The sequence below is a fragment of the Calliphora vicina genome, chromosome 2 (assembly GCF_958450345.1).
Source record: "Calliphora vicina chromosome 2, idCalVici1.1, whole genome shotgun sequence".
NCBI lineage: Eukaryota > Metazoa > Arthropoda > Insecta > Diptera > Calliphoridae > Calliphora > Calliphora vicina.
Window position 1 is genome coordinate 42,903,956 of NC_088781.1, and position 14,185 is coordinate 42,918,140.

Consider the following 14,185-nt stretch of genomic DNA (forward strand, 5'->3'; position numbering starts at 1 on the left):
ATATTAAAAAATCCTGCATTTTTAAGTCATACGCCCAATAATTTTCCTCTTAATAGTTGGTTTTTGACCGAACGAAGCAGTTTCTAGCTAATCGGTGCAATGGAAATATTATTTTCTTTATTTGTACTACCATATAAATGAGTTTAAACAATAAATTCTATTAATTTGTGGTATTTTTATTTTCTTTCTAAATTTATGTTTATAAACAAACTGCCAAATATTCTAAATTTTGTAGAATATATTTATTTACGCAAATAAATTAAAAATAGCTTCAAATTCAATAATAGAATTGGCAAACAAAAAAAACTAAAACTCATTATACCTACCTATACTAAATATAGGTACTAAATACATTTCTTAACCTTCGCTTTACCAAAGGTTTTTTATGTACATGGTTTACCAATACCCACCCGGGTGACACTACACTTCTATAAATATATGCGACGAACAAAATTTTAAAAATTTGAAAAAAGTTTAAAATGGTTCTATTAAATTCTATAGAACTCTAGAATTTGTTCAGTGAGTACAAATTTCATTGAAATCGAAACAAAATTAAAAAAAAATATTAAACCAATAAAATCGATGTGGTCACCCGGGTGGGTATTGGTAAAGCGAAGGTTAATTGAAATCTTTTTCACAAGGAATGAATTATCGAGTAGAAAAATAATTCCTAAGATAGAGACTTAGATTTTGCCAAAACTTTTACATAGACCTTGAAAATCGTTTATAAACTTGCCCTAAAACTCTTTAAATAGCAACCTTAAAAGCTAAAAACATTGGTTGGTGGAAAGTACTTAACAAGTACTTTTTCTCATGGTCTACTTGGTGCAATTTGTTGTAACGCAACAACAAATCTGTCATTAAACAAAAACAAACATGAAAAATGCATTAAAAAAGAACACAAAACCAAAATATACAAAGAACAAGGAAATTGCAAAGTCACTCGCAAATAAATTCAAACATATTAAATTTCTTATATTGTTGTTTTTTAAGCTTAAATTTCAAAAAAAATAACTGTTTTTGTTAACAATTTATATTTATTTGTAAAGAAAACATATGTGAATACATAATAAAGAGATATAAAAGAAAAACAAAACATAAAGAACAAGCGATTATGTAAAAAGCAGGAAAAGAAATTGGAAAATACATAGAAAAAAACAACAATATATTATTTTATTGTTGTTTTTATTACTTTTTCCCCATTACTCTGCATACCCACGTTTGAAATCCAATTGGATTTTTTTTCTTCAAATTAACACACATTTTCTGCATTAATACGATTCTTATTTTGCTAATTAACCCATTCTACTTACGTTGCATTGTCCTTGGGCACAATGGTTTCGCTGGTGTTTTCAATTTCAACTGCTTCAATATCCATGTCTGATCCGGAACTGGTTGATGATTCGCTATCACTGCTTAAAACAATGACGTCTTCCATGAAATTTATTAAAATTTTGTGTTAAATTCAATACAATTTGTAGTCAAAAAACACACGCGTACAAACACAAACAAAATATGAAGCGCAGTAGTAATTAATTTCGTTTAGCTAATTTCTTTTTATTTAAAAAGGTTCTTTGTTACTAAAGCCAGCTAAAGCAAAAATTTCACAAATTTTCCTAAAATTTTTAGCCAAAAAAAGCAAATTATTTAAAATTTAATCACGTTTTTTTTTGGATGTTTGAAAAAATCTATTCTCTAGATTTTTTTCCTTGTTGTTGCACTAAACTTTTTTTGTCGTTTTTCTTTCAACACAGCTGTGTCTATTGGATTTTGTTTTGTGAAATTTTTCTTTAGTGGCTGCTTTTAACTTGAGTTATTAATTAAAAGCACGTTTTTTATTTAATTACCCCGTGTTGTTTTTAATTTATGTATTTTTTGTGCAATTAAACAAAAAATTAAATAAAAATTCGCACGAAGTCGGCTGATGACCAAATAAACGTTTCACGCGTTTAACTTCGTTAAGCGAATATTTATTAAAATGAACAAGAAACGACAAAAAAAATTATTGTGGAGAATTTCTTAAAGAAGGTTAAGCTGCAGGGTTGCATTTTTGTGTAGACTTTCGTTAACAGGTGTACAAAACAGTAGTAAAATTAAAAGTGGTATAGGAAAAGTACCAAATAATTGAACTTTACACAGTTTCCAAAATATTTATGAAAACAAAATCGAAAAGTTGCAATTGACTATAGAAGTTAAAATTTTTAATAAATGATTATTTTCTGTCCTTGTCCTATATACCAAATTATTTTAAACCTTGCCCGAAGACTTAGATCACAATGTTTATAATAATATTGTGATCAGACCAAACCTATTGAAATTGCTTAAAATAGGCCCATAAATTTGCATAGTCTCCAATTAATAAATAAGCAGTTTCAAAAAGACAAGATAAAAGACCAAGAGAATTTAAGAAATTACAAAAAATTACTCCCCGGGAGCTTATTAATAATCTAAATTGCAAATAAGTTCTCGAACTGTTAGCCGCAGATCAAATACAGAAAAACCCTCTCATTTCTTAAAAGCAGTACAATTTACTAAAGAACATTTAAACTGGAAGAGACAGAAATGGACTACTGATTCTGTTTTCGGATGACTCCAAATACAATTTAAGGGGCAGTGATGGGAGACACACATATAAAACAGTCAGATGCGATTATAACACTACGTCTACAACTGGCATGAAATACTTAATATTAACACTAACATGATGTTAGTGTTAGGTATATACAAACCATGTTAGCGTTTTTTCAATGTTTTAACACGGTTGTTAAACCATGTGTTTTACAAATCTTGTATAACATCATGTTTTAACAGCATCATGTCTGTTGTAGACGGGGTGTAACAGAAACGCAAAATATTGGAAAGGAAATGATTTTTTTTTTGTAGTTTTGAGAATATCATTTTGTATATTTCGGATATGCTTGTTAATGAGAAGCTTCTAATAGATGATTCGACGAGATAAACGCTTTGGCTCTCGGTCGCCTAATGACTTATTATTAAGTAAATTCAACGGATGCAATACAAGTGGTTAAATTCGTTGGCTCTATAAGTTTGGACTAGCTACTGAGTATAATCCGACGGGATAAATGTTTCGGCTCTCGGTCGGCTAACGACTAACTATTGATAAGTATAGCTTATGGATATAATCCGAGGAGATAAATTCTTTAGCTCTCATCGGCTAACTACAAGTTATTGGCTATGACTATATAATGAGTACAATACGACTGGATTATTGCTTCGGCTCTCGGTCGGCTAACTACGATATTAATTCGAAGTAAGAACTAAGGCCGCGTCTAATAGTTCGCTTTCTACGAATCAACTTTCCCAGTACATGTCATGTTATTAAAAAAAAAATAACATTCTAAGAACTATTGTTCTCATAACTATGTCTGACATCAAATGATTTTATGTATATGTTCTTGTTACGTGTTGACATGGCCTTGGCTACAGTCTCGTTTAAACCAGCTATAATTACAACCCTGTTTTCTGTTTCTTTTGACATTTTTTATTGCCGGAAAGAGACAACCATATCATAAACAAATTCCAATTGGAAAGCGGTGGCGCAAGGCGAATTCATACAAGGTGGTGTCAGTTCTACAAAAACAACGATTGGTCTTAACAAATGTCAAAAAACCAAAATGAAAAATTAAACAAATAAGTATTTAAACTTAATATAGTGTAGATAATTGAATAGTGAGGGCTTTACTTATTTATGTAAACAATAAATATTTTGTTAATAAGCTTAGAATATGTAGATATTTAAATATAAAAACAAGCTTTGACAGTTGTTAGAACCAAAAAGCGAAAAAAAAAATTATCAGCTGTTTGACTGACTCCACCTTGTATAAATTCGCCTTGCGGTGGCGGTTGTGACACTTGTCAAACCAATTCAAAAGAAACGTTGAAAATTTTTTACAGCAAGTAGAAAATTGGAGCTCAACGTAAATGGACGTCATCACTGCGTGTTATTGAATTTCGTATTAACGCGTTTTTTTTTAATTTAACACTAGAAAATTTGTTGTGTTTTAAGTTTACACAAAATTTTCTGTAAAAAACACACACATTTATTTAAATAAAAATTAACGAAATTGTGGAAAAAGAAAAGTGACAAAATTGTTATAAATAATAACAAAAAAAACATGTAAAAAAAATAGAAAAAGTGAATAGAAAAAACGCAATTTTTTTCATTAAAAAATTAAAAGCTGTTAAGGGGGGAAATATAAAACCCCAAAAAGAAACATAAAGTTAAGCAGATTGAAGAGAAAAAACAAAATTGTTAGTTAATCAACATTATGAATTGTTAACAAATATCTTGTTATAATTTTTTATGGAGTTTTACGAATTATTGAACTAAAAAATAAAATTAAAACAAGTGTATAGAAAAATTTAAGTGCATGAATTAAATTAAGTGAAAAATATATATATAAAAATAAATTCTAACGGAATTTGGAGTATTTTAAGAAAAAAAACTATTTTAGTTGAGGTAAGTGTTATTTGTTGGTTCTTTTTATTTTCGTAGTGGACACTTTTTGTGTTCTTTCATCATCATTCTTAGTTGTTTTAAGAAAATCTCTTCGTTGAGAAGAAAAACTGTTTACGCAGGCAGTCATTTTTATTCCATATTTTTTTTAATGATTCTTCTTTTCTCTGTTATTATTATTATTGTTTTTGCTTTTACCTTTTGTTTTTAGTTTTCTACAATGTGGTGGAGCTTTTTTTATTTTAGCTTTTTGCATTTTTTATCACACCGAGAAAAACAACAACAATAACTACGGTGTTAATGTAAAATTGTTTGACAAATCATTTTGGTATTGTTGTTGCTTTTTATTTTCTTGTGAGATTTCATTGCCTTTTATTCTTTATCTCTCTTTCTCTTTTTATAATAATCACGTTTTTTTATATAAATTTTTGTGTATGTGTGATTTGTTGATGTTTGCCTTTTTTGGATGTAAATGTGTGTGTTAATTAATTTGTTGGTAAAGGGTAGAGTAAATTCTGATTATAAAAGAGAGTTAATTATGAAATATTACTGTTGTTGTTTTATTGAATGTGGAATTCCAATTAACAATCGTTTCAACAGTTTTAATGGGACAGTTAAATTAAAATGCTTAAATTATAGAATTAAGAATATGAAATTATTGAAAAAGTAATATCAAAGTTTGCAGATTTATTAATTCTATTTGCCGAGAGTTTTGATTTCAAAACTAAATGATATTAGCTTGTTAAAATATAGAATTTTCATTTCAAAACTAAACGATATTTGCTTGTCAAATTGGGTGCATTATTTAAGAATTCATTTACATTTAAAAAATTATTTTAATTATCTAAGATTATATTAAGATCATTGAATTTGTTCAACCTGTTAATCTTTCATTAATATTGTTTTCCTAAAAATCTTTATATTTTTCTCCCACAAATTCCTAATATTTTTCTAAATTTCCCTTTACTTTACCGTAATTGTTGCATTTAACATTATCACTGTATCGAAAAATTGTGCAACCCTTAAATTGTCTTCTTATCTTCTAATTTTCCACTTAAATTTTATGGCAGCCAAAAATTGTATCACTTACAAATTAAGTATTCTTAACAGTGCATACTAGTAATTATTTGTTCCGTTTTCAATAAACAAACATTTAAAAAATGTATTTTAAATGCTAAAAACAAAATCTTTATAAGATGGCTCATCTAAATGCAGTAAATTTCTTTAATAGGTATTTTTGTACTTTGGAACTGAAATAAATTATTCAATATTAAATTGAAATCTGTACTTGAAACAAATAATAATGCACGCAATTCTGAAAACATTATCTCATGATTGTCAAGTAACAATTTAGATTTACTAAAGTTCGTGTTTCTAATATTGCAACAATAATTTATTTACAAATGTAGTTTAAGTTCTAAGTTAAATTGTTTTATTCTATTCTATTCGCTGTTGTGAATGATTATATTAATTATGGATAAAAGTTACAACCTATTTCGGTATTATAATGTTTTTGCTGCAGAAAATATTTTATTTGTTATTTGAAAATCGGCAATTTTAAATTATTCGTTAACAGTTAACCGACCAAAATTAATTGCGTTGAATTGTTTGAAAATTATGCGATTATTATTATGTTTTTGTTATAATCTTTGAAAAATTATAGCCTGTTAGTGATGGCCATTTCAAAATAAACTTAAATAGGTAAATACCAATTTAAAAAGAAATAATTAAGAGAGCTATAATCGGATGTGCCGAATCTTATATAAGCTTCACCAAAGTAGGATTGAAAAAAATTTTGGTTTAAAAACATATTCAGACATAGAAATATTCAGACATAGAAATCGTTGAGCGATTGTGCCAAGTCCACTTTTTACGAAAATTGAGAATTGAATAGATACCGTTAGAATAAATAAAAATAAGTTAAAGATTTATAAAATAAGTAATTTTATAAAACAATTTTTTGTTGAAATTTTGTTTTACAAAAGTTTGATAAATTTGAAATTTGTATATGAAAAATGCAACTCTGAAAATATTGACTATTCGAGTATTCAAAATCGAAGTATTAATGTATGTAAGTTATTTGAATGCTTTGGAAAGTTCACTTAAGTAGACAGACGGTCAGTGCTACATACAGTGCCGGTCAAAATAATAGCACCACAGAACCTTAAAGCAATCAACATGGAAAATATATTTATTTTCATAGTAATTTTAATTAAATATAATATAAGATCATTATTAATCTCTATTTCTTCTAGAGTAAAGTTTTCTTTAAGAAATATTAACCTTTCCAGATTTTGTGCAGTCAAAATAAAGCACCATCGTAAGAAATTGTCGAAAAAATATAGAATATTCATGTTTTTGTTTTAAAAAATCTCCATTAAATTATAATTTGAATCTATTTATATCGAAATGAATAAAATTAAAAACAAAAAAATTAATTTTACTTTTCTAATTTTTTTAGTAACGAAAAAAGTGGTACATGTGAGCTCTAGTTTAAAAAATTATGATTTCTGAACATACAAATTAGCTTAATTCAGAATAAAGTTATTTATAGACGACAATACTGAGTAGGTATTAACACTTTTCAAATTTAAAATATTATTGAAATCATTAGGTATTTCAAGAAATCGTTTCAAACAAACATTTATTGTTTACACGATACTATTACAAATATTTTATTTCTTTGTTGATTGCTATTTTTGTGAAAACTTTATTTTTATTTTATATTTTCTTGACATTTTTGTTTGCCTTATTTTTATTTATAAATACATACCCGATACATATGAAAATAAAATTTTTTTGAATTGTTTTAAACAAATTTTGAATACCGACCGTAAATCAAAAAAATCATTTGTATTTTTGGAAAATCTAATACAAATTTTGTTTAGACGATGAAATTGTATTATGATACTTGAGTTTTTGACAAATATTAATATTCAGTATTGCCGTCTATAAGTACCTTTATAGATATTTAGAAATCTTTTAAAAAAATATTGTGTTGAAATAAAAATATAAATTTTAGGTTGCGCAACCGCTTATCGCTTTTAATCATAACACTCTTGGCCCACCGTTTCGAAAATCAGGCATTTATGTTCTGCATGGTGGTCAAAAGTGACGACTAGTGTTGCAGTTATTCGCTGACCATTACAGTAACAAAATTTAAATTATTTAAATTCTAGAAAAGTTTCACCAATAACAATATAACATCCTCTATTAAAGGTAAAATTTCCGAAGTCGCAAGTACCAAAACACTTTTTGGTCAAATAATTAAACAAATTATATTGTTTGATATCAGACTTCTATAGAAAGTCCTCCGAATCCAATTTCAACCAAAATTTAAGATAATATATTCATCTTATCTTACAAACACACAGATTTTAAAATTGTATTTTGATTGTGGTTTTTCTATTATAACATTCGAAGAATATATTGAATATGTGGAATAAATAATTCAATCTTATATGATCAAATGCTTGATAAAATCATACTCAGATATAAATCAATGAAATTATGACCATAGGAATGATCTATGAAATGATAAACTGATATAAATTTGGGTTTCAAGCTAAAAGGTCAATGTCGTGGGACAGGATGCGATATCCCCAAACATAATTTTATTAAAAATAGATGGCCAAATGTCACAAAAAGGGTAAAAGAAAGCAACAATATTTAAGAATTTATTTTGAGGAATGAAAAAATATATTTGGCATACAAGTTCCATACAAAATTTTTAAAATTTAAGAATCTTTATAGGTAGGAGGTGCCAAAAAATACGAAAACAAAAGACAACAATATTTTACTTTTAATAATAACGTGTTAAGAACGTTACAAAACATAATAATTGTTACTAAATTAAATTTTGTCCAGGTTAATTTTTGTTTATTTTAATCAATTTCTATCTTGGTGCTATTTTTTTGACTGATGAATTTCTTAGGTATTTATATATTATGAAGTTTTTCTTTAAAATTTGAATGTTCATTGAATTAACCATAAATTTATACAAAAACAACAAAAATTAATTTAACAGTTTTTACGTAATTATAAATCAATATCAATGTCGTGGTGCTATTATTTTGACCGCAGCTGTACATATTTACAAATCGTTCATTCCACAAATTAAATTGAAAACATTTTTTTTTTAAAAAATTTAATTTCTACTGTTCGAAAAATCGAACAGCGGAGAGAAATAGGTTAATGTTGAAAAATTCTGTTAATATAATGAAAAATATCTAAAAATAACATTATTTATACGCATTTAACGCTATTATTGTTATTATTTATTATTATACATACCTGTTTTCTTTAGTACATATGTATGTATTTCGTACTTCTGTACTTTCATTCTTATTATTGTTGTAGTAATTTAATATGATTGATAAGTCAACAAACATGCTTGATGTTTGTTTGACAGTTTTTCAAATACAAAATATTTTGTTATTCTCTCTCTTTTATTTTAATTATATCTCTCCTACACTTTCTTATTTTTACCCTCTAGCTCCTTTACATTAATTTATATGGTTAGGTTTTCCATTAGTTTATCATTTTTTTTATTAAATAATTTATGTATGGATGGATGTTTATTTGTACAAACACATTTTATTTATTTGTTGCTGTTTAACAAATAAATGAAAATAATCACGTGGGGATTCTTCTTTTTCTTATTTTTAATGTTTTTGTTTTGATGTATAAGATGTGTGTGTGTGTGTGTAAAGAAAATGTGACAAATATATTTTTTGTTGTCTCAGGTTTAAGGTTACGTTTGTTGTCATTTGCTGGGTACATTTCTCTAAGGATTTTTGTGTTGCCTTTACAAAATGCGTAGAGGTTTTTCAATTTTGTTAATTAGAATAAAATATTTAAATATTAAAAGCTTTTAAATATGTTTTAATACAAATTTTAAGCAGCAATTCTTAGTAGATTTTTCTTTTTAAGAAAATCGTTTATGGGAATTATTTTTCTTTGAAATTTTAGCAACATTTTTCGATAAGATTTACACAAGAACTTTAGCGGTACAATGGAAATATGTTTTATTAAAAATTACTATTTAATTATTGATTTTTAGATTAACATATAAAAAACTGTCAATACTTTTGATTATAACCCCCTGTCTATACTTGACAAATATTTAGCATAACAATTAATGACATTTGTTGTCAACACAATCTTGCAAAAGCACTAACAATTTTGTCATAACGATGCAATAATACTAATAAATGGAGACTATTTTGATAATTTTTTTTATCTTGGCAACCATTTTGACGTTTATCATGACAAGAATTTATCAGTTATAGACATAGGGTAATGTGTAATTTTGCCCTGATGGAACCCAGTAACCTTTTTATAAAAATACTTTATTTTATGTAAATAAAAGATAGATAATGGTAGCTGTTATTAGGATCAACCACCATTGAAATTATTTGTCTCTTACCAAAATCACAAAACTAATAAAAGTCATACCAAACCATGTAAACAATGCTTTTATAACTGTTATTTTAAATGATTTATTTTTTTATCACGAAATATAAAATCGATCTCAATTTACTTCTTAACCTAAAATTTGACCACCTTGCGAGTTCTCATAAGTTTTCTAAAACAAGTCAGTTAGTTTTTAAGTACAAAGAAATTTATTTAAAATTTATAAATCTTTTAAAATCTTTGTTTTTAAGTTATGCTTAAATTTATAATAATGATTCCTTAAAGTGTCTACAAAAAGTAAAACCTTTTTCTCCGTCATAAAATATGTACCTTCATTTTCATAATTTCTTGTTCGCAATACAAATTTATCTAAACACCCACCACTCTTCGTCTACAAAACTCTTAAATAATTTTGTGCATGTTGCCGTAATAAAAACATTTATGTTTTAATTTTTTTTTCTTCTAAATTACGCTGTTAAAATGTCGTTAACTCAATTTTCTGTTATGACATCCTTTAGACGACATACAACGTCAACAACAACAACAGCAACAATAATAATTGAAATAACAGTAACAAGAAGAAGAAGTAAAAGACACCAACAAAATAAACAAAACGAACGATGTCGTCAAATGACTATGATGACAAGTCCTTTAATTATTTGCTTAAACGCCTTGTACCCGTTACTTTTTCTTTCACTCAATCTCTCTCTTTCTCCTTGTCTCTATATTTCTTATGTATTATTTAACAACACAATCAAAAGTCATTCGTTTTTTTAATTTGTAGTGTCTGATTAAATAAATATTGGACTGTGTTGAGAAATTTTTATTGAAAATGAAGCAACATTTACGATTAATTTTGTTTGTCAGAATAGCTATTTCAATATTTCAAAAACGGTTTATGATTATAGTAGAACAAACAAATTATTAGATTAATATAACAAGTAAGAGAGCTATATTCGGTTGTGCCGAATTTTATATACCCTTCACCAAATTATACTTCAAAATGAAAATTTTAAATGTTTTTAAGTAAACAAAATTTATTTGTTCTCTTTATTTTTTCATTTTTTCAAAAAAAAAATTTTCAAATTGTTTTTTAAAATTTTTTTTTTTGTTTTTTAATTTTTTTTTAAAATTAAAAAAAAGCTTATCAGTGAATTTATCAATAATTGGGAAATTTAGCACAATTCTTACTATAAAAAAAAATTGTTTGTTTTTTAATTTTTTTTTAATATTTAGCGAAAAACACGTTTTAGGTGAAAAAAAAAATTCGGGTTAAAAAATATTTTTTTTGACCCATTGTATTTCCAACTTACTATGATCTTATATACGTCGTTGCAATCAATAAATGTCATTATTGTCTATATTAATGACTTAGTAATCCAGATATAGGTCAAAAATAGGTAAAAAATCGAGGTTGTCCTGGTTTTTATACCCTTCACCATGAGTGGCAAGGGTATATATAAGTTTGTTTCCTTATATCTAGGCCATTTGCGGACCGATTATCTCGATTTTAAATATCAACCGAGCCGGAATAATTCCTGAGATATTGATGTATGAATCGTGTATGTAAAACAGACGGACAGACAGACGGACATGACTATCTATAAGGATCCAGAATATACAAAACAATGGAAACTTTTCCAAATATTTCGTTAGTGGCCTAAAATCTGAAATAATTTTTTAAAAAATTTTAACATTTTTGTAGTATTTTATTTGTATACTTTTATTAACTTAATTTAACTTAATTTAACAAAAAACAAAGGACATAATTAATTAAATTCTAAAAATAAGAAAACAAAATTAATTTTAAAATTAAAATTAATAATTTCTTTATTACGGCATTGACAAAAGAATGGAAACTTAGGTATTATTTTAACAAATATGGTCTAAACTTTGCAATAACTCAATATTATGTTGGGTATCCCTTATTTTTTATAACTGCTGCACTTCGACGATGCATTGAACCAATTAAAGAGTCAAATGGAATCTCCAAACTAGGGGCATATTTTCCTAAGCGTAGGGATACATAACATCGTTTAATATGTTTCTGTATCCTATACCTGTCATGGTATCTTTTGCCCTGCCCTGAAAAACATCCCCATACCATAATATTGCCACCGCCAAACTTTACAGTCTTATTTGTGTACTTTGGATCAAATCGTTTTCCCTTTGGTCGTCTTACAAATGTTCTCCCATCACTGCCTCTTAAATTGTATTTGGATTCGTCGGAAAAGAGGACAGTATTTCATTTCTGTATCGACCAGTTTAAATGATCCCTGGCAAATTGTAGACGAGCAGAATGGTTCTTTTTAGAAATGAGTGGTTTTTTCACAGGACGATAGCAACCAAGACCAGCCTCATTTGCCCTGCGACTAACTGATCGGGTACTTATTTATAATTTTAGGCTATTAACAACCTCTCGAGAAGTTATTTTTGGGAATTTGTTGAACTCTCTCGCTATTAAATTATCTTGTCTAGGAGTAGTCTTACGAGGTCTTCCACCTAAATGTTGAGTTTTTACAGAACCGGTCTCACGAAATTTCTTTATAATTTTTGAAACTGCTGATTTATTTATTGAATATTTGTCACAGATACTTTTTTGTTTTAAACCAGCTTTAAAATCGTTAATTATTTTATTTTTTAAGTCTTTTAAATATTATTTTCGTTTTACACTTCTTTCTTGCAGAAGTTTAAAAGTTTCCATTGTTTTGTCAGTAGCGAAATAGTGAATATTTTTAATTTTGTTACTTTTTTTCAGAATATAATTAATTATGTTGTTTGTTTTTCAGTTAATTTATATAAATAAAAGTATACAAGTAAAATACTAAAAAAAAAAATTATTTTAAAAAAGTTTTTAAATTTAAAATTTTTTTTGGGCTACATTGGAATATTTCGAAAAGTTTCCATTGTTTTGTCAACCACTGTATACTTTATAGGATCGGAAAATTATATTGTGGAAATTATAAACGGAATGACAAACTTATATATACCCTTCTCACGAAGGTGAAGGGTATAAAAATAATCAAAAATGACGTTATAATTATGAAACACACAGAGAAAACAGATTCGTGATAGCAACCGAATTTGTTGCTAATCAAATGATTCTGTCTTAGTGACCGAATTTTACAGTTGTGGCTACAATATTTTGGAAGGGGTAACTAAAGTTTAGTTGCCTCAACTGAAATTCTTCTTTATCAACTGACTTTCTGTTGTAAGAACTGAAAAATTCTATGTGTGCAACCGAATCATTCGATTGGCAACAAATTCGGTTGCTATCACGAATCTGTTTTCTCTGTGCACAAAACGCACCTTATTACATTAAAATCTTAATGAAAACGTTCTCAAAGGTTTAACACATTTTATTATTTTCAATGTTTGTCAAACCTAAGCAGAAATTTTAATTTTCAATTTTAATTCAATTTGATAAGATTACAGTTTTCCTAAGACGCCAAACAGTTTATACTGTTTGGCCAAGAGCTTTCTAAAATTTAAATTAAATTTTTGGTTGAGAACATTGAAACCTGTATCAAATCATTCTCAAAGGTTTCAAACATCTTATAATTTTCATTTGATAGGAGATTAGGTAAATAAGTCCGCGACTTTAAGAATTTCCCAACACTTAACTGAAATATCAACAAGTATCTGTCAGTCGACTCCTGTCCTGCGACTTTTAGTTTGTGTTTTACAGCCATTGATAGCAGATTACCTCGTGACTTGAGGAGAAGTTGGAAACAAGTGCTCATTAAGCATTATTTTTCCGGAAAAAAACCATTACTCATATAAAGACTAAGCTTGATAAAATTACTAAGAGAACTCTGCACCATCAATTTCAATGGTAAAACAGTGGTTTACAGAATTTCGTTGTGGCCCATCAAGCTTGGAAGAAGTCAAAAATTCAAAAAAATCACGTTATAGTGTTGGCCAATCGGAGATTGAAAGCTTTCCGCAAAATGGCTGCCGCGTTTGCTTGCAGTGCTTATTAGCTCCGAGTGACTGTTTTTTGTTTGGAAACCTGAAGAAATTCTCGGCGGAAAGAGATTTGACTCCAACTATGAAATCATCTCACTTTTTTTGATGACCTCGACAAATCTTATTTTTCGTAAGGGATAAAGAAATTGGAGAAACTTCGGACAAATGCATAGAGCTCAAAGGAGGAGACTATTTTGAAAAATTTATCCCAAAACCGGCATTTTTTGACACACCCTTGTATTAAATGTAATTCTCTAAGGTTTTTTTTTCAACTTAAACAGATATTTGAATTTCAGATTGATTTGAGGGAAATTATTCATTTTG

General features: G+C 27.2%; 2 protein-coding genes across 3 annotated transcripts in view; one reads left to right on the forward strand and one right to left on the reverse strand.

Moving 5' to 3' along the window:
* Nucleotides 1–1,551, reverse strand: part of Tpr2 (Tetratricopeptide repeat protein 2) — a 97,742-nt gene extending 96,191 nt beyond the window's left edge. The window contains exon 1 of the mRNA XM_065502208.1: nt 1,314–1,551. Coding sequence (XP_065358280.1) covers nt 1,314–1,438 — 125 coding nt within the window. The 5' untranslated portion in view covers nt 1,439–1,551. The remainder of the gene's footprint in view (nt 1–1,313) is intronic.
* A 2,309-nt stretch (nt 1,552–3,860) lies between these two features.
* The window catches only part of cdc14 (cell division cycle protein 14), a 109,894-nt gene continuing 99,569 nt past the window's right edge, over nt 3,861–14,185 (forward strand). For both annotated transcript variants that reach the window (XM_065499611.1, XM_065499612.1), the window contains exon 1: nt 3,861–4,480. The gene's annotated coding sequence lies outside the window, so the exon portion shown is untranslated. The remainder of the gene's footprint in view (nt 4,481–14,185) is intronic.